Source organism: Ambystoma mexicanum, chromosome 7p, assembly GCF_040938575.1.
Source record: "Ambystoma mexicanum isolate Mex_15411 chromosome 7p, UKY_AmexF1_1, whole genome shotgun sequence".
Classification (NCBI taxonomy): Eukaryota; Metazoa; Chordata; class Amphibia; order Caudata; family Ambystomatidae; genus Ambystoma; species Ambystoma mexicanum.
In genome coordinates, this window is record NC_090939.1 from 631,482,428 (window position 1) to 631,504,093 (window position 21,666).

Below are 21,666 nucleotides of genomic sequence, written 5' to 3' on the forward strand. Positions count from 1 at the left end.
CTTTGTCTCCTCTTTCTTCTATTTGTTACTTCATGCATAGTAACCTTGTCTATCAGATAGACAATACTGTGACCAGGAAGAGTAAGTAAAGAGTGAGAGTAGATGGCTCTAGAAATACTGACACAAAGAAGAGCAAGGAAATGAGGAGCCCTACGCGGAACCAAGACAAACATGCTAGCTATCCAGGATTCGAAAGACGGCTTACCATAAAAACCGATGAAGGACTCTCCTCAGAGTCAGTCCTGCCCCAGAGGAGCATCGAGCTTGGGAGCGAAGCCCCGCAGGCAGACATGCTGAAGATCTGGATCGCGGGAGAAGGAAGTCGGTGTCCGAGAAGTCTGAGCGGAGCGAGGGCTCACCTGACAGTTGGGAAATCTGATGTCCGGTGACAGGAAGGAAGCCATCCGACTGATCCAGGCGAGACTCGGCGTACGGCAAGAAACCAGCATGGCAGAGCTGCCTTAAGACGAGAACAGACCACAATAGTCCAGGGGATGAAAGGGAAGCTTGCTGCCGTTGGCGAGGTTCGTGACCCTCACAAACCATGTTAGAAGGTACGCAGAGGGGGACCGGGAAATCACTGGCAAACCCTAGAGGCTCTGGTCAGTATAAAGTGCAGAACCAGATTCCTCATCCCAGTGGGACCAAACAGAGAAACAAAACATACTCGGTGAGAAAGCACCCCAGAGGAACCAGAAGAGAGAAAAGGGTCTGGGACCCGAATGTTGAGCGGTTTTTAGAGTTACACATACAATATAATGCCTGGCAGGATAGTGAACTGTGCCTAAGTAAGAGACATTATAAACCTGAAGAGGAGGTCTGGGACCTGAAGTTTCAGAGGTTTGAAGAATTGTACATGCAAGACAATGCCTGGCAAGATAGTGAACCGGGCCTGAGAAAGAGACATTTTAACCTGATAAAGGGATCCGGCACCCACATTACCATAAGAGGAAGACCAGGGGTTAGGGGGAGAGATATCCTTTGGCAAAGGTCAGAAGAAGACCAACAGAAAAGAGAAACATTTGTTAGTCAAAGTTCAGAGAACACTAGGGGAAGAGAGAAATATCCTTTGGCAAAAGTCAAGTGAAGACCAGCGGTGAAAAGATATATCCTCTGGTAAAAATCCAGATATCTTTGTGACTGTTGAAAGAGAGCCTTGAAGAGGCTTGGGAAAGAGAGACATTTTTCCCACCTGGGTGGAACTATAAAGAGTTGCCTGGAAAGGCCTGGGGAAGGGGCATCTCCCCCGCCCCATCTGTGTGGAATAATATAGAAAGGCCTACTGACGGCGAGAGGGGAAGGAGGGTATTCCCTATCATTTACAAACTGCCTAAAACCAGCCAGAAGGAAGGAGCCACCCTTTTGGAGTTAGGGTGAAACCTGTTATATTCATTTAAAGTGTATTGGACGGAAATAGGTTTGGGACATAGGACAGTGGAGTTTTTACTTTTGACTGACATTCACCCATTCTCTAAGGATATCCGTGATATTTTAGAGGGAAAAAATATAATTGAGAAATGACCACATTTTTGGAACCCAAAAATGCAAATTACTTTTTGCTTTTTTTTCTAAAGTGGTGGGATTCCCCCCTGCATAACTCCCTTACCCCTACCCTAACTTATACCCTTACCCCACCCCCCACCTATTATTTACCATACATATACCAAAATACCTCCTATTTTCGGGTCAAATAAATTAGGTCATTTCTCATTCGTTTTTTTTCTAATAGGTTATTTGTACGGATTCGGTTCTTCAATGTTCCTCCTTCCCTCCGCAACCTTTGTTCCTTTTGCCTGTGTTTTGCACATTCTACGAATATTGAATACAACATGGCAGGCAATACAACACTTCTCTTTGAGTTGTTGTGTTGGACCTCCTGAATTACATTTTTTCTTCTCCTGGGAGAAATCCTTCTCTTTTCAATGCTAAACTCTTTTGTGTTACTTTAGATGCAGTTTCCTTTGACCCTCCTTATCTCACTAACTTCTAGATAGCTTTTCGTCTGTCCAGCTCCTCAGTCAGAAAATAACTCCTCCCTGCCCCCCCACTCACAATTGAACGCAAAGGGGAGAATCCATCTGTCTCTGATATCTGTATCTAAGCCAAGTGGTGAGCGGCAGACACAATCTTCCCCCCTGGAGTATGAACGATAACAGATCCTTGTACACCATCATCTTAATCCCCCCTAAATTCAACTTCCCTTTTGCTTTTCAGTTTCTTGAGGTTATCGCTTGTCAGGTGTATCAACCGACGTTCAGGTTATTATGCTGCAACATTTGGTGCTGTGGGCTTAGAAAATCCAAGATGGCCGAAAAGCCCACATTTGCGCCAGAATCCAGGAAAACCGCGCAGTTTTTGCGCACGCCAAAATGGTCGCCTGACCCGCCACCCACCAGTGCGAGCGTGATGGGCCAGAAGCGCCATGAGTGAAACGTGGTGCCAAAGGAAAAACAGCAGTGCCTGTTAGCTCAAAAAGCGCTTTGAAATCACCTTTGTTTCTCTGAATGCAAGCTCAAAATGCCTATTTCAAACATTGCAAGATATTCAAAAATCTTACTGAACACCAGCAGAAGTCTGGTAGAATAAAGCTTTGTGTGCATACCAAATCTGGAAAGATGAAGAGCCTAAAATAATGTTCAGAACAAAACTGACTGAGCTGTGGATGTCAGCAGCTTAAGTGAAATAGGATTAAAGCCACTAAAATCGAAATGTTTAAAATAAATGAGTGACCTACTTTTGAGTGTCACATAGGTTGCAACTGTTTAAATGTCATAGTTTTGAACTTAGAATCAGCGTTCTAGCTGCATGTGTCAAAATTGTAAGTTTGATTTGAATGAAGAAAAACTGGAACAAAAGTGACATTTGGCTGAAGCCTGCCTTAAAGAGATTGAATTCTGCCTGGCAACTACCCCCGACAGGAGTTGAAACTTGCCCAGCAACTGCATTCACAGGCCTGGCTGCCTTCTGCTGTTCCCACCAAAAGGAGATCACACCTTCTTTGATTGAATTAGGGGAGGAGTACCTGGGACTGCAGGAAACGGAACAATGAACTTTCCTTGGCTCAGGCAAATGTTAAATCAGGGGGTCGTAAATGCCTTCCTCTTGGAAGGAAATGGGAGGGGCACTGCCTCTGTGAGCCAGCTGAGCTTGGAGGCGGGGATTGAACAAGGAATTCCCCATGTGCTTTGGGACCTAAGCCGCACCCATCTGGGCCAGACCATAATTTTAGAAAGATGGATAATTCATAGTACATAATTGTCAAAATTATATCAATAATATCATGATCCCTGTGATTTTTCTGTGCACATTTTAAGAGGTGTTAGGACTCTGTGGTATGTTCTGGGGGGTAGCAGCGGAAAATAGGGTATTACTACAAATGTATGAATGTATGTTAAAAATCTGACACTTCCTCATCTGATGCCCATATTCCTTGCGCACATTTGTGTAAATTCTGGAAAAGTTTAGAGGTTGTGTTCTGGATGAAACGGGCAGAATTCTGTCAGAAGTGGACACAACATCTTACAAAGACAGGGATCGGATGGTTCGGCGCTACAGAAAATATGTTAACTGGACATATAATATTAGAGAAATTGTACATAGATAAATATGCATTTGGATCAAAAATAGATTTGTGTGCAAAGTGACAAGGGGAGTGTTCTTTCTGTATGCCATAAAAGGATGCCGGATGACTCACAATTCAGTTCCCCAGACAGGCGACAGAGAATCCTATAGCCTATCAGAATCCTCAGAGGGTTGGCATAGAAGGTCAGCCTTCCCACCCACTTTCAGAAGACATAAAAAGAGCCACTGAGACCCAAGGAGACAGTCCCTTTCCACTTTCTTGCAAAGCATTTTGCCGGACCAGACAGTATCCAGAAGGATCATAGACTCCAGATAGACTCCAGAACTTGAAGCAGAGAGGCCTGAACCAAAAGCTGAATCCTTCTCAGCAGGCCTCAGAATCGAGCCATCTAACCAAACTATTCAACAGCCGGGCTGTGCTGTTCGCTTCTGGTTAGAACTTTTGCCGGAACCAGAGACCCAGACCAGACCGCGGTGCCAGTGCCAGAACCCAGAAAGCAGAGTTGTATCCAGACCGCCGTGCAGTGCCGATAGAAGACCAGACCCAGACCAGACCGCTGTGCAGTGCCAGAACTTTTGCCAGAACCAGAGACCCAGACCAGCAGAGCAGAGAGAACCGCAGCTAAACCTGTTGACCAGATATGTGACGAGGCCCGTTCCTTCCAAAATTAGGAGTGAGTATCCAGCCAGAACTGTGCAAACCAATCTCTTAGTTTAAAATAATCTAATTCAAACCATTTCCACCTATTTAGAACTGCATAGAAATCGTGTGTCCATTCTGTGATTTCGAACCTGTGAAAGTGTAATTTGCCATTCTGAGCTTTACTTTAATTTTGAGAATCTACCTCCACTAAATTGTCCGTATCTTTTGAACCGCACGTGCTAGGAACGAGATTTAACTTTCATTCTACTCCTTATAGTTTTTCCGTAATCGCGCTCGACACACTCGGAAAAAGTGCAGCGAATTGCAATTTGGCTCAGTTTTACCAAACGTTACAAAATCGCTGTCTTTTGCTTGCAACTGCTGAAATTCGTTTTCAATCTGATAATCATTCCTGATTAATTGCTAGTGTTGACCTGCACTCATTCAAAGTAGCTGTCACCTACCCTGAATCTCCTATAGGGAATTAAAATCATTTTTAGCATATTTTCACTTCTTTACAAATCCCATTTAAAGGATTCTTGCCCGTGTTTTAAAATCATCCCTGTTGTTCTGAGCTTGCTAGGGGGGAACTGAATTGGTATTGCATTTGATTGTATTCCTGAAAATTGTGTGCTCTCCTTCCATCCCCTTATATTGCATAGGGGGGGGTGAATTGTCAAGAGAAAAAGTGATCATATTATCTCTTGTGGAAACCATCTTAGTTATTTCTGTGCTGCATTCTTTTCCATCATTGCATTTCCTTGAAACCATAAAAGCATGCTCCGCTACCTTATCCTCTCTATACCAACTCCTAAGTAATTAAAAAGTGTGCTAGTGTAATATTATCCATTGTTGATCACTGTCATATTCATAAGTGTGCTATCAAATATTAATTTATTTATAAAAGTGTGATATATATCTTGTTTAATTTTTCAATAAATCTTTTAATTTGCAAAACAAACCTACTTCTTGGCTCAGTGAGGTCAGGGGATTCAAAGAGAGGGGCGTTATACAAGGGTTTATCATCCAGATCTATGAACTTGTCATATAAATATATAAATAAGGGATTCCCTTGGGCATCCCAGACTAGGCATTGACTTAGTTGGAGTGCTGAATTGAAGTCACTTAACACCCCCTTGTCTTCATAATAATGGAATCTCACCACTAAAGGCCTCATGGCATTCAATTGTTCATGCTTATATGCAATCTCACCAGCGGGACTTCCAGACTGCCTTCTGCTACAGAAATATTGTTGACCAACTCCTTGATCAAGCCTTCAACGTCCTTTGCTGATTCTCCATCTTTTTTTCTGGTAGGTCCGTGAAACACAGGTTAAATCTGTTCTCCCTATTTTCAATGTAGTCTAACTTACTGAACAAATAATTTCCTTTTCTCTTCTGTTCCCTAGGCTCTTGGTTCCAAACACTGCCCTTGATTTCTTTTTCTCCACGTTTGACAATGTTTCTCCACCATCAAATTGTTTGAAGTCACTCAAGGAAGATGTCATTTCCACTTTCATCTCTCTTATTTCATCCAGTATGTTCTTTATATCTCCCTTAGTCGCTACTTTATCGCATCATTTGGTACAGCGGTTCGCAGTGCATCCTATATCTTTGGGATGATTACGGCCGTTTTCTATGTACATCTGAATCGACAAAGTGACTCTTTCCAACTTTCTTGTGTCACAGATGGCCTAAAGATTACACCAAAAACAAAAAGTTGGTGGCTGGAAGGATTAGAACGAATCTTAACGTCTGCCACTGCTCTTGGCAACCCTCCAAGCCATTACAGAAGGGGAAAGATGTAAATCAGGCTTGGTCCCACCCCAAAGAGACCACAAGCATCCCCAAACATGTTTCGGCCTTGTTGGGCCTCATCAGTGATGAGTAGCTTGGGTCTCTAGGCGCAGCAGGCATGGGACCCACGTCTGGGCATACCTGTCCCACTCAGGGTGACAAAGCAAAAACAAAGAGGTGATGGCTGGAATATTGAGAGTGAATCTTACCCTCTGCCTTTGCTCTGGGCAACCCTCCAGACCATTGTTCTTGCCTGCCAAGCCAGTACAGAAGGGGAAAGATCATATGCAAATCAGGCTTGGTCCCACCCCAAAAGTGGTAGTCCAGCTCGAACTGCTAGGTCACATCCCTTCTGCATGAGACCACAAGCATCACCACACATGTTTCAGCCTTGTTGGGCCTCATCAGTGAGGAGTAGCTTGGGTCTCTAGGCCCAGCAGGCACGAGACCCATGTCTGGGCATACCGTCCCACTCGGGATGACAAAGCAAAAATAAAGAGGTGATGGCTGGAAGGTTTAGAATTAATCTTAACCTCTGGAATTGCTCTGGGCAACCCTCTAGACCATTGTTGTTCACCTGCCAAACCATTACAGAAGAGGAAGACCATATGCAAATCAGGCTTGGTCCAACCCCAAAAGGGGCAGTCCAGCCTGAACTGCTAGGTCACATTCCTTCTGCACAAGGCCACAAGCATCCCCACATATGTTTGGGCCTCATCACCAGTTAGGAGTAGCTTGGTGACTCTAAGCCCTCGCAGTGGCCATTTTGGAAAACACAGTCCATTCAAAATATCCACTTCCTGCAGCCATCCACACCAGTAAAACATCCAGAATGTCTCAGGAGAGGGTCAGGGGCAAGGCCGCACAAGATCGGCTCAGAAATCTGAAATTTGTAGAGGGGCAGCTGATGGTGCTTGTGGATGAGGTTATAGCACACCATGAGGAGCTGTTTGGCACGAGGCAACATAAAACCTCTGCCCAGCGTCGCACAGCCATCTGGCAGACGGTGAGCTAGAAAGTCAGTGCAGTGCCCGTGTACCCCGGGATGGTGAAGACTACAGGAAAAGGTGGAACGACCAGTGGGTGCAGGTCCTGGGACTGCTGGCCCAGCACAGGCAGGAGAGCATGGCCAAAGGTGTAGGGACAGTGCCCCCATTTGCACTAACGTCGTGGGAGGAAAAGTGCAACTCAGTGCTGGGCATGGAGGGTGTTGGTGGTGCAGAGGCAGGCGCTGCCAGCCAGGAGGCAGAAGATGACTCGACCCCTGCCTCAAACCCCCCCCCCCCCGCCAAATCATGTGCATGCAACATCGACAGTCTAGCACAGCAAGCCCCCTAAGTGGACAGACGAATGAGCTGGGCATTGTGACTGGGTGCAGTGAGCGGGTACCAGTTCAGGCACCTGCCGCAGCATCCATGTGCCACCGCACCAATGCCCCCCCTGTGGGACAGAGCAGTGGCGAGGGCAGCCAAGGGACACATCCAATTGCCATGAACGGTATCCCTACATATTATCCCACCAAACATCTCGCCGTACATATGGTCGTTTGTCTCGCCATAGGCGATATTTTGGGGGGGGATAATTTGTGGGAGCGGGGGTGTCCCCCGCACATTTAAAAATAATGCATGGGTTGCAGGGGTGTCCCCCGCATGGTCCATGATTAATATCGCCGCAAAAATATGGCGATATTTATGTATCGCAATATTTTTGCGGGGATATTAACACATGGAACCCCATCAACCACACAGCCATAGCAGCAGCACAGCAGTGCCTCGTAGGGACCTGCCAGTGACATGTACCCCGCCACCCCTGTCCCCCAAATATCACCCGCGTCGGCAAGGTGGGTGCATGCTCATCAGAGGCATGCAAGTCTACTAACAACTGGCCCAGCAGTGAGATCTTGCCATCCCCCCACTGTCCAAATGCAAAACCCCTATGTACCCCCCCTTTCTGCACCTGTTGCTGTCATTGTCAATCGACCTGCAAATTCCCCAGACCAGGCCTGTCCATCGGCTCAATACCCCGGGCCGCCACTCATCACCATGTATACAATGCCATGCATGCAAAAACACGTAGGGAAATGTGACCTAACGCCATCACCTTTGTCCCCTACAGGCAACTCCAGGGGGGCGGGAGGAGGAAGAGGCAGCTGGGCCGTCTGGGAGTGCACAGTTCTGCGACACAGCCACCACCAGCATCACACCGTGAAGGGGCAGACCCAGCACCCGTAGGCGCCAGATGCAGCCACCGCACCCCATTGCAGCAGGAGCAGAACTACACCCCCGGTCCAGCCCACCATTAGCACGCCAGTTGCACAAGTTACCACCTCTGCTGCTGTGGACACCGCCACAGAGGACACCCCAGCAGCCAACGTAACAGTGGAGGAACAGGCTGACGGGAGCAGTTACTCTAACCATGCTGCAGTGCCAGCAACCCCAGGACACAGTCTGCGCACTCAACCCTCCGCCACAACGGAGAGGCAACCACGTGGCTGACAGCGCCTCCAGAGCCCCCAGATGCCACCCTGCGCATGCACGCCCCCTTGCCGGACACAGACATCCCCTCCTTTGGCTCCCCTGTTGCCAGCACACCATGACAGTGCACCCCTTCACCAACGCAAACCACTGCCTGGGTGAAATGAAACAGAGGCAAATGGAGATGGAGGCCATTGGCCACACCCACTCTGAGCACATGTAGGCAATCCAGGACGTAATCTAGGCTGCAACACGAAGGATGGCGCGGGACAATGGCAGGACCAGGAGGGTCACAACTGCCAGCACTGTTGTCACTGTTGCACTGACAGCGTTTGGGCAAAGGGTGCGTGAGATGACAGAGGGTGTCTCGGCCCTTGCTGAGCAGATCTGTCAGAGCATTGAGGTCTAACAGCAACAGCTGCAGGGAGACGGCTCAATCCCTTCCAGGTCAACAACACCTATCGAGGCGTCCCAGGAAAGCACCTGTAGGCGCAACACATCACCGGCTGTTGTGAGTCAGGGAAAGAACGCACAGCCACAGTGAGTGGCTTGTTGACTGTTGGCTTGGGTGGCCATGCCATGGACACTTTGGGTGGCGGGGGGAGGGGGATTGTGTGCTGGGGAGTTGGTGGTGGGAGGGGGGATTGTGTGCTGGGGATTTGGTGGTGGGAGGGGGAGGGGGGATTGTGTTGTGTGGATTTGGTGGTGGGCAGGGGTGGGGGGATTGTGTTGTGGGGATTTGGTGGTGGGCAGGGGTCGGGGGGATTGTGTGATCTGGGGAGTTGGTGGGGAGGGGGTCATTTGGTGCAAAATTTTAGATAAATGTTAGTTGAACGTCAATAATGCGTGGACATTCCTGATTGGTTGCATGTGCAATTTATTCACAGTGCCGGTAGTGGACAGGGGCGGGCTGGAGTTCTAGAAAAAATTGTCTATTAATGCCTGCCGGGCCAGTCTCCCTTCCCTCGGGTCATCCCTGTGAGTGTCTGCTCTGGTTCCTGCCTCATGCTGTTCCTCAGCATCTTCCTCTGGGTGTGGCCTGTCTGTGTCAGGGTGTAGTGGCACATTCCTCCTCAGACAAATGTTACAGAGCATTGCACACACCAGAACAATTTCCCAACTTTCTCAGTAGCATACTGGCTCCACCAGTGCAATCTAGGCAATAGAATTGTGCCTTGAGGAGTCCAAAGGTGCGCTCAATGCATACACGGGTCCGGCTGTGGCCATGGTTGTAGGTGGTCTCGTGCAGCCTACGTGGGTCACGCACAGGGTTCATCAGCCACACCAGCTGCAGGTATCCAGAGTCACCTGCATGGCGTGACGTACAGACATCAGTCAATTGTCTCATTCTTGGGTTTGCTATCAAAATGTATCAGGACTTTGTTAGCCGTGTACATGCATGTGTTCATCCCGCCCATGCAATGTGAATGTGTGATGCTGTGCAGTATTTCTAAATGGTAGCATGCATTCCTTTGCCTGTACATGCACCATGTGTCAATATGTCGGGTATTCTGTGGGGTGTCCGAGGGGAGTGCAAATGGGCACATGGCTGTGGCACGGGTGGACATGCTGTTGGGTGCTGCTGTGTGGATCTGCGCTGTGCCGCATTACGGATGCATTGTGGTACATGTGCAATGTGTTGTGATGGCAGCAGTGTGTGTCAGTCAGTGTGTGTTCAGGTGTGTCTGACGTGTGCATGCTCCCTTGATTGCCCCCTATCGTGCTGCCCAGGTGCTGCCAGTACAGCCACTTGGCATGCCATACTTTCTTTCTGTGTTGCTGCCCCTCCTCCCCTTTTTGGTCTGGTACTTCACTGTGGATATGTGGCAGGGATTGTACTCACCCACTAGCCATGTCCGTTGTCCTCTGTGTCTCTCCATGTATCCTGGCAGTGTGCTGTTGCATAGGATCATGGAGTCGTGGGTGCAGCCTGGGTAGCAGGCACAGCAGTGGCTGATGATGAGGTATGGGGCGCAAGTCAGCTGCACGTTGAGAGAGTGGTAGTGCTTCCGGTTCCTGTATACACTCTCATGGGCCTGGGGCGCCACCAACGCGACATGGGTACAGTCATTGGCTGCTATGACATTAGGCATTTTTTTGTTGGTGGCATGGAATCTTGCATTCATGTCGTTGACCTGGGCCTGGGTGGTGGGCAGTGCCATATCTTGGTTGGCATGGTGCAGGAGGGCATCCAGTACCTGGCCTACGACTGCACAGAATGTGGGCTGTGCAATGCCTGGCATCATGGCGCTGTGATACCTCCGGGTCCTGGGCGCTATCAATAAATAAAATAAATAAATACTTGGCCACAGAGTGCTCGAAGGTGCCTGTCCCCTGGAACTGCAGGACTGCCACACGCTTCACCAGTGGAGGCACAGCTGTACGGATATTGATCCGGCTCCATATGTAGTCCTGGATTGTGGCCAGCAGCTCAGTGATGGTCTCCCTGCTGAGGCAGTACTCAGTAACCAACTGGTTGTCGCTGAGGGCCCAGGGTGATGGCCTGACCCTGGGGATGGGTGCTCACCTTGCTGGGGCTGCTCTCCTCCTCCTCCTCCTCCCTCCAACCCCCCCTTCCCCTGTACTCTGTAGGCCCATGTGCAGCATGAGCAGCTGCCTGTCCCAGATTCCAGCAAATAATGGCAGCATGATGTTGGAAACGACGTTTGGGGCCTGGGTGCGTCTTAAGTAGCCCTCTGGTGTGCATGGTGTGCACCTGTGGCTTCATTCCTGGCACCTGGATTCATTCACCTCCAGCTGCAGGCTGGAGGTAAGTCTCGGCTCTATTAGCGCTGGTTTTTGGACTTGTGATACAGCTGCAATTGCGCTTTGTGTTGCCGGCTGTGATAGTGTTGGCCATGATAGTGCTGGCTGTAATAGCGCCATTAGGTTTTGGGTGTGACGGCATTTGCGCTGACTCGTAATCCGGCAGAGCGGTATTGGCGGTGCTAATTCCATTACCGCTGGGTTTATTAGCTACGCCCAACTCGTGATGAGACCGTTTGTATGGTATTCAAATGTGTCAAAATAAATGTGTATATACCAATACGTCAGCTACGCTCTTGTGATAAAATGTTGCTGCAAATCCGCCCTTCCAACTATGTTTTTAGGGGTGATCAGAGATTTGCAGTATACGGTGCAAAGCTGTGGAACAAGCTCCCAATGAAAATTCGAGCAACAAAAACATCTCTTTCCGGAAAGCTCTAAAAAAACTTATTTATTCAGTTAACTTTGGGAAATTCCTAACATGATTGGCTCGTCTGCTTATTGGTTGCTTTGGAATCTGGCAGAATCCTCGTATCAGCCGATTGACCTCTTAAGTATATCCTTTTATTTGCTTCAGCTGCATCCAGATACGATTGAGCTTGCTAGGTGCGCGATATAAGTGACTCATGCTCATACTAGACTCTATAGACAGTGCTTTTACCTTCAATCAGGGCTTTTTGGAGGCCTGTTCTGGGTAGAACCCCTAGGTGGTTATCTAGAGACCAAATCAAATTCAGCAATGCGTTTTTACGTTTTTCCCTCACTCCAAATTCATCCTTGCAGATCTATCCTCATCGCCCTCTTTATGACAAGCTACTCTTCACCAAGTTCAGTCCATGGCGGGCCTAATCATAAAACATAACATAAAAAACATAGACATAATCAGTGCTGTTCCCCACTTGGTTTCAGAAGCGCTATAAGCGCATTCTGGCCAGCTCCAATGTTCCGCCTCCAATCGCCTCTGGGAAAGGCACGTGACACATCTCTCTTCGGACTGCCCCTACCTTCCATAGGCTGACTCCTCCATCAACACCTCCACTGGGATCAGGGGGTAAGGTGCCTGGACACTGAAACATGCATGTCTCTGCACACCCCTTAGTGCCTCCCGAGCAGCTGCCTTATCAAGGTCCTCACCTGGGCTTGCTTGTCCACTGGTCACATCCCAGATTTGCACCCCCCCTTAAACAGAGGATGATTACTTTGTCAGCGTCTCTACAGCCTCTGTGCCCAGGGAGGTGTGGTCGCTGGCTTTCTACGCCCAGCTGTAGCTCCCCATTTTCCTTCTGCTCACCAACCTTCCACCTTACACCAGCGAGAGTGTGCCGATGCATACAGAGTTTAGGTCAGCAGAGCCTGGGCTCCAAAGCCGCCACACAACTCACACTGAAGCCACCTCTGTGACAATTGTTCATGTGTAGATGGCTCACACCCTTATTGCAACTTCATTTTCATGCTTGGGTTGGGTGGGGGTGTTGCACTCTCAATATCACCACAGTAAGAGTTGATCTGCCTTGTGTGGGGACGGAGCTCCTTCACTGAGCCGCCATCTTCTCTTCCCCCCTATCAGTATGTATGTTTGATAAAGTTCACCTCTACAAATTCTCATTTTCTTAAAAGCAACTCTTAAAAGTACCTATCCGGTGCTGCTTCCTCTATTCGTCCAGCATGTCATTGACAGAGCCTTATTGTTGTGCAGTCCTTTTTCCTATTACAGGGCACACAACTGTTGTTCTTACAAAATTAATTCAGGTGTATAGAAGTTAATAGCAACTCCAGATTGTTCGATATTAGCAAATCGCAATGGTTCTGTGTTGTTGATTTTAGAAATGATGTTGGAAGAAAAAACAAGCCAGTCATAATTTGAGTGGTATAATCGATTTGGGGTTTGGGATAACAACCCTTGGGGAACAGAGCTGGATGACTGATGGGTGCGATGGATTATTTCCCAGAATAGGTCAATTTTGCCTGCCATTCTTCTCCATAGTGTTAAGCAGAATCCCTAAAAGTAGTTCTTACCTGAGCGGGTAAGTCACCTTTACATACCATAAGTACTCTCATTTTAATTAAATCTAAGCCTTTTCACAATATTTGTCCTTGAATCTTCTCTTCTCAGAGGTAGGTAACCATTGTATTCAGTTCCTTTAATTAGAATTCTAGCCTCAGCAGTTGTTGATGGAGAGCCACTGTGTAATCTTCAAGATCTTCAAATCTGCCATAGTTTGTCTGATTGCAACATTCTATGGTTCCCAATCACTTCTCCCAGCTATCCTGTCAATGAGCTGTGGTCTGAGATCTCCCAGATCTTTGGGGCTAAATGAAATCCATATACTTTGCTCATTACAGTTTGATTAACTTCCCACGTCCTTTCTTGAACATTCCTATGTACAATGATTGGTGCTCCAAGACAGGATAGAGTCAATTTCACAGATTGAGTCAGGAATTTCGTTTAGATCTTGACTAAATAATGCTAGGCCATTTTTAGTAGTAGCTTTTGCTGTTAGGGCAGTAATTATTCAATCTTTGACCAAATTTGCTTGAACAGCATGACTGGGACATATTGTTGTAGAGAGTTGTTCTTTATAGGTCTTTGTTTTTGCAGCTCTTTCGGTCTCTTGTTGGGGATTCTGTGTTTTGTTGATTGATATGATATGATATGATATGATATGATATGATATGGTATTTGTAACGCGCCTATACACGAGTGGCGATTGAATCGAGGAGTCCTGACTTCTGAAATTTGAAGGCCAAGCCCATAGCAAGATCGAGAAGAAGCAGAATGAAGGCATATTGCATACTAAAATCTGAGGTATAAGTTCCCAGGTACCCTGAGAAAGAGTGGGTAGAGTGCCATTGCATACTGGGAATAGAAGTCTGAGTCCTCAGGTTTCTCCGAAATAGAGACAGTGGCTAACCATTGCATACTGGGAATTGTAGAACATGTTCTTGGACTCTTCTGAGAGAGAGACTGAGCAAAGAATGTTTGCATGCAGGGAATTAAGGTCAAGAGTTCCCAAATTATTTAGACAGACTGAAAGGAGAACTAATCCATACTGGCAGTGGCTATCATAACCATGACATTATTTTAATCGATGGGGAGAGCAGTAGTGCTATTGCTTGTTAGCTACTCTTTGTGTGTACTGCTGCGAAGCACTGAAGTCTAGTGTGTCAGGAAAGTTACTAAAACAAGCAATTAAGTTGAGTACTAGTTATGATCTTTCCAAAATGGCTGGTGTGAGAGGATTTTAACACAACATAAACGGTTCTTGGGAGAAATCATTTACATTTGACACTGTCACATTCGTCAATAGTAACATAGTATAATCCAACGTACTGGCTAGCCCTAAAGGAAGAACACCCTGACCCTGTCAGGAGTGCGTTGCCCAAGGTGGGAGGTGGCGCACCGCCCGTCTAATAGAGATAGCAGGAGAAAACACTGTCCCTCATCTCTGTTGTTCACATTTGTTGTACCAAAATTAAAACAAACTATTCTTTTAACGTATCCTCAACTGTTTCCTAGGATATCACAAAGGTCATGAGACCACTCATGACCAAATAGGTCGACCGGTTCCGATGACACCAGGGTGCCAAAAAAATACAAACCCACAATTGTGTCATCTATTGGGCACCAATAATAAAAATAAAAAATAATAAAATCTCAGTCGGATATCTAGCATGTATGATGCAATGGGGATTGGATTTGTGGTGACTCTAAATCCCACAATCTGCCCCTGTAGAGGCTAACAAAAAAAGAGAAAAAGACCAATGGCAGCAGGCGCTGCGAGGAACAACACTCCTGCAAATAGCCTGTGTAGTCCACATATAAGAAATGAAGCAAGGAAATGTCTTTCTAAGACAAGACACAGATGAATGTGCGAACATTTAACAACATGGCTGAAAGTCTGTACTAGATACACAGATTCGAGCTTATGAGGTACTCGCACCCAGCTCTCTCACACTTTCCGTCTCCCTACAGTGGACAGAGGTGCTCGCCTTATCTGACAATACGGATACATGATGGAACTGGGACTATCCTCGTAAACCAATCGGTCCAATTATTATTATTATTATTATTATTATTATTATTAATGGAACAAGCCATCGAAACTGGTCGACCTATTTGGTCAGGAGTGATCTCATGACCTTTATGATATCCTAGGAAACAATTTAGGATATGTTAAAAGAATAATTATACTCATGTTCTGTGAGCATAGTTTCTAAGGTGTCCTGAGTATAAGGGACTGTTTACACTGTTAACATCAGGGTACAACCACTCTTGTTTGGAACTTTGGATTCCTGTGGGTAAATAAAACACTTAAGACCAAATCCCCGGGTAGCACGATTCACAAAATTAGGATATAGACAAGATCTAATAAACAGTCATGTCTTTACATTAACTGACTGGTTGTGTCCTTGGTTTCTTAACCACCATTTAGTTTGTTTTATTTTTGGTCCAACAAATGTGAACAACAGAGATGAGGGACAGTGTTTTCTCCTGCTATTCCTATTAGATAGGCGGCGCACCGCTTCCCACCTAGGGCAAGGCACTCCTGACAGGGTCCGAGTGTTCATCCTTTAGGGCTAGCCAGCACGTTGTATTATACCATGTTACTATTGACGAACGTGACAAAGTGTCAAATGTAAATGATTTCCCAGAAGAACCATTTATGTTGTGTTAAAAAGCCTGTTTGAATAACGGTTAGGGAAGGTAATTCTTCTTCCATAAGATTTGGAACCTTGCCCTGTTGTAATATGGTGTGAGAGGATTCCATTTTTTAAAGGGTTGCACGCAGGACAGCGGAATGGACAAAGCACGCTGAATTGTGGTAGGAATCAAATGGACTGTCAATGGGATTTATGTTCTTTGACAAAGTTCTCTAAAGTTCTTCATGTTTCCTCTGTAAATAAAAACAAGGCAGTCACTGGAAGCCTAATCAGAAGCGTTACTCTATATGTTAAATTCCCTTGCACCTTCTTGCCAGCAGTTGGTCCTGTTGTGAAAGATTGAAAAGCAATGATTTTGGTTCTTATTTGTAGATCTGCCGCAGGCTGAATGGTGTCCGGTTTACAAGCTGCAAAAGTGCCAAGGACAGGACTGCTATGTCGGTGACACTGGAACAGTGCTTGATCTTGCAGCACGAGCATGGAATGGCTCCTCAGGTCTTCACGCAGGCACTGGAGTGCATGAGGAGGTAAGCATCTCACTGCTTGCTCGTCATTGATTTCCCAATTGAGGATCCATGTAAACTGCAGATGAGCGGATTTTTGATTATATTGTCCCATTTCTATAAGAAAAAAGACCCGATGATCTAAAACAAAGTAAAAAGAGAAACCTTTTGAAATTCTCTCTGATAGCGTCCAACTGTAAAACATAACATTAAGTGCATAGAATGATCAAATTCACCAAACAGCATATACTGAAACAGCCTAATTGCACTGAGCCATGTTTCCCACTGACCTGCAAAAGGTTACAAGTCATTAATTACACTAAGGATATGACCGCATAGAGGGAAAGCCAACAAGACAGAATTACTGCTAGCTTGGGTATTCAGTATTCCAGAGACACCTAATGTATGCAACAGCATGGCTCACAAATGTAATGATGAGGCTGCCCTTCCAGGGGCTGGGGAAGGAGACAGGCAGTTGTGGCTGGTTCTTCTGCCTGATTAAAACAGGGAAATACATCTGCAGGTTGCACTGGTTTAATATGCTTCCACCCCAGCAATCTAACACAACTTGCTCTATGTTGGGCTAATTGTCAGTATGAATGTGTTCATGATAACGCAGTTAAGCCTCATCACAAACTGTCCAGTGTAATGTTGTTACATCAGTTTAACAACTTTCTGTAGTCTGGAGCAGCAGAAAATGTTATCGCAGAATGAAATGCTGTCATTTCCTTCAATATTGTTTTACTGTTGCCTAGTGCCTTTGCTTGAAGCACTTGCTGAATAACAGTGTATTTTCACATACCAAAAGAAAGGATAAGAAAACAAATTTGGGTCTCTATGTAAGTCTTGTTCTGGCATTCATTCTTTCTGAATGTATTGCTTCTATGTCTTCACCAGCATTCTCTAAAATGTTCAATACTCTTATCCTTTCTGTATGTTTCTGTTATTTGACCCTTTCTTTTAACTTCATCTAATTTCAAATCAAACAAAATGTAAAATGAATAAGAATCTCCAAGTCTGAGTCTGCTTCGCAATGTCTTTCAGACCACAATTAGTAAATAGATACGGATACATGATTATTTCGTCTCTGAGCGGTAGTGCAGCACAGACTTAGCATAACCGATTAACGCTGCTCGTTCTATTCTTACTTAGCTAATGTTTTGTGTTTTCTGCAATAACTAATTTCTCTAATATCAGAACAAGATTGTTCTTGCCAACACCCAGTGCATAAATAGCACCAACAAAACCCTTACAAAAGGAGGTATTAAATTGGCTATGCTTTTTTCACTCTTGCACTGAAACCGTGTAATGATTTAAAATTCTTCCAGTGTTAAGCACTGAAAACATATATTACATAGCTGAGCTACTACTATACTGATCACACCCTATTCAAGAATCTCCCTACTTCACACTGCCTTACAATAGAACATGTATTCATTGTGTGCATCATGCTCACTTCTGAAAGAGCTTGAGTCTTTGGAGGCTATAATTGCTGCTATGGCCTCGAACCGGAAGTTAGGGGATTAAACACCCAAGTGAAAAGTTTGCATTTGCCTGCCCACAGCCAGTTACTCTTCTTGAGTTTGCTTTTACTAAACTAGATATTTCATGAAGACTGCCACCGTATACAATCCAGAAAGACACTTGTTGGTGTTTGAGGGTTGCTGTAGCATAAGACGTTACTAGGAAAAATAAACACATGTGTGGTGTTTAATGCACAACTTAGTTCCCTGCTTTTTCTCTCCATGTTGGGAAAGAAATGGCAGATTTGGTTTACCTGGGTATGTAATGAACTGCAAAACATTGCTTCCTCTAGTATTTTAAGGATGTTTAAAAGGCTGTTATTTGCACAGGTAAAATCCATGATACAGTACCACAATGAAATAATAATTCAGATTGCAAAGTGAATGCTCTCCAAAATGTTGCTTTAGTTTTACAATCACCTAGATTGCTACCAGAGAACTAGAGAATGTCCATATGAGCAATGAAAATTAAACCAGCCCTAAGAGGACCTGCTCAGTTTGCTTCTTGCTGCTGTTGCAGAAGAACAGAAGAATCCCAGAAAACTAAGATTTTTTTGTTCAAGTATTGACCCCTTTTAGTGTACTACCCCTTACAGTTTACAAGGTTTTATTGATGATTTGTTATTTTTTTACCTGTATTCCCATTACATCTGTTTTATGAAACCATATACATTATCCTCAAAACCCTGAAGAAAAAGGATGCTTGCCATTTCACCAGTTGCTGCTCTCTTCAGCTCCTTCCCATGGCACTTCCCTTCATTTGTGAGCCATCTATCAGAAGTGCAGACATCACTGCACAAATACATGGTCAAAAGTGTTCCAAGAGAGCAGAGGTGCAATATGATTAAGAATGTATTTTTCATCCCATACAGGACATAGTTGTAGGCCCTATCCTAGACTTCAGCGAGTAACGTTAGGGCAGAATGCATATAAAGTTTCTGATGAAAACCATAAAACATTTTTGTCAACCTGAATAGGCCTTGCTCATCTCCCTCAAACTAAATGGCACATATTTGAATGTTCGTATGCTGCCTCCTTAAGATTGGTTATTTTATTTGTGGTAGCTAGAGAGAACTTGCGCTTCCAGGTTTTCTTTCAGTTTCTTAAACAAGGATCAGGAGTACATAAGGAAGCACACATTAAGAGAATAAATAGCCACATCATCCAATATTTTAACAGAGGAACACAATCTGCATGAAAAAAGCAACACTAAGTTCTCTTAGGGAGACATTCCCTCTATGTTTGATCTTGGATTTTCGAGGGACCACTTCTTTCTATCTTGCTTTCTAAAATTCATTGGTGTTATTCTGAATACAGATGTCCTTTCCGCTGTCCATCTGTTATGTCTGGCCATCACACTCCTGTTAGTCCTACTCCTCTGTCTTCGATAAATACTGATATGTTACATATGTATGATTTATCAGCACAGGTTTTCCAAAAAGGTCAGTGTACACTTGGTTTTGGGCAATTCCATTTTCAGAATTTCAATAAGGCTTCTGAAGCCATCTCTCTGAACTACAAGGTAGATGCTCTTATCCACCAGGTCAATATAATAATGTGGATTTTGGCAACATTAGTTGTTCTCACTCCAACCAGATTTTAATATTTGTAAAAAATGTTGCTCTTTCAGACACTGAATTGTCTCTCGTCCCTCTGATAGTCAACTTAGTATTCCAACTTGTTTAAACCTCTTTTTTTGTTTAATTCTCTTTATTGTTTTATAACCACAACAAACAAAGACAGTATTCCCTGATGATGCGGGTTAGCAACAATACAGTAATCATTGTGCAGATAGGCTAAATACAAATCATGCAGTTTTGTGCTCGCTATTGAAGCAATCGGAGGGGGGTCTGTGACCCTGATAGCAAATCACTTTTATAAGGATGCCATATATCTCTGCGTCTCGCAGCAGCGGGTGCCATGTCAAATACCTTAAGTGCCACGGCAGCGCCTTCGTGTAGCCCATCAGCACCACCAATGGCGATATTTCCACCTGTTCCCCCAGCATCTTGCTTGTTTAAAAGAAGCAACATACATTCTGAATCATATTGCACTACTGTTCTCTTGGAACACATTTGACCGTGTATTTGAGCCGTGATGTCTCTGTCCAGAAGTTCATGGCTGGCAGACACTGCCACGCTAAGTGCAGGAAGGGGTCGGGCGCATGGGCACCCTTTCGCACTCATCTGAGCTGTCTGGGAAAAACCTGCTAAGGGCTGCTGGTGTGTGGTACGCCTGATGTAGGTATTTGAAATGTAAAAGCTTAAACCGGTTATTAAGGGATAATCCACCTGGTCTGCATGCAGCAATATATCCATACGTTATCTTGGATTGGTTGGCCTAACGTTTCCTCCCATTCATACTGTGCTTCTACTGACCAGCACACTGTATTGTGTATTATCATTGCGTGCATGCTTGAGACCAACTGCCTTTCCCCTTCTGCCTCAATAATCGATGGTAATAGCAGTGTGGGGCCTGGTTGTATTGGGAAATAGTCCATCATCTTTCTTATTGTATTCCGAATCCTAAAATTGAGAAATATATCCAATACAGTCGTCATACCCATTTCTTTAACCTTATCGAGTGATATAAACTGGCCTTGGAGAAACAAATCTTGGAATCTCATTAGGCTGAGCTTACCCATACACTGAGTGTAACCATTTTCACTGGAGAGTGGTACCACGGCTTAATGGGAAGAAGATGGGAGTAGAGGGGCTCTACACCCAATTTACGCTCCAACTTCTGCCAAGCTGTGCATGTATATTCCACGATATTCCTCATCGCAGCCGGGTGAGATGTAGCTTAAGAACCACCGCTCGTAGCACGGATGGTACAGCCAGGCCCCTTTCTATCTGGATGTGCGACCTGTCTGGATGGATGGCATACCAATAGGACAAGAAGTGAGCCCGGGCCGCTTGATAATAGGACTCAAAATCCAGCAGACCCAACCCCCCTTTGTCCAATGGGGCAATTAACTTATCCCAACTGTAAAGAAGGCATGGTATCAAAGCAAGACAGACACAAGTGATCACAGTTCAAGGGTGTTTATTAAACTGTAAAAATGGGTGTGATCAACACCTAATCTAAACCTAAATCTAAGATGGGAGCAAGCTATGACCATCAAATAATGATCATACAGTCCTAGTGGAGTCTAGTCAAATAAAAAGGGCCTATACTTAGAAAAACCTATTGCCAGTCCTTACCTCGAAATACAAAATAGTGTGGGATAAGAAAGAAAGAAGTGTTCTCAAAAGGATAAGTCAGGATGTTATAGCCGGGGTCTCCCTTCCCCACGTTTGAAGCACGGGCAAGGCGGGACTCTCGAGCACAGCACACTTTTGGGGCTTTTCCGGCCCAAATTTACAGTTCCCTTTTCCCCTATCTGAGCCGTCTTTGCCCAAGTCTCTTTATGCAAAGTCTCTTGCTTCAGAGGACCTGATGCATCACTAACAACAAACAGAAATTCCTTCTGTTTATCTTCATGTCAGTGATAACTCTTCACCCGAGGATCCCCCTCAGCCGGGGTGTGATCCCTTTCACAACGTCAGCCTCCTTCAGTCGGGTTCAGACCAACAACTCACTGTGGACAGCCCTCAGTTTGGTTCACGATTATGACGACAATGAATTTCACTTAGCTTTTCAATTAACCATGTGTCAAAGACTTTCGACTGTACAAGGAGTTTTGACTCAACCCGTATATTACCACTTTGACATCTC

The 21,666-nt window shown here is 45.4% G+C and overlaps 1 protein-coding gene across 16 annotated transcripts in view; it reads left to right on the top strand.

Moving 5' to 3' along the window:
• The window catches only part of INPP4A (inositol polyphosphate-4-phosphatase type I A), a 2,396,889-nt gene that overhangs the window by 2,263,033 nt on the left and 112,190 nt on the right, over positions 1–21,666 (top strand). For all 16 annotated transcript variants that reach the window (XM_069636670.1, XM_069636669.1, XM_069636663.1 and 13 more), the window contains one exon: positions 16,296–16,450. In XM_069636670.1, the coding sequence (XP_069492771.1) occupies positions 16,296–16,450 (155 nt within the window). The remainder of the gene's footprint in view (positions 1–16,295; positions 16,451–21,666) is intronic.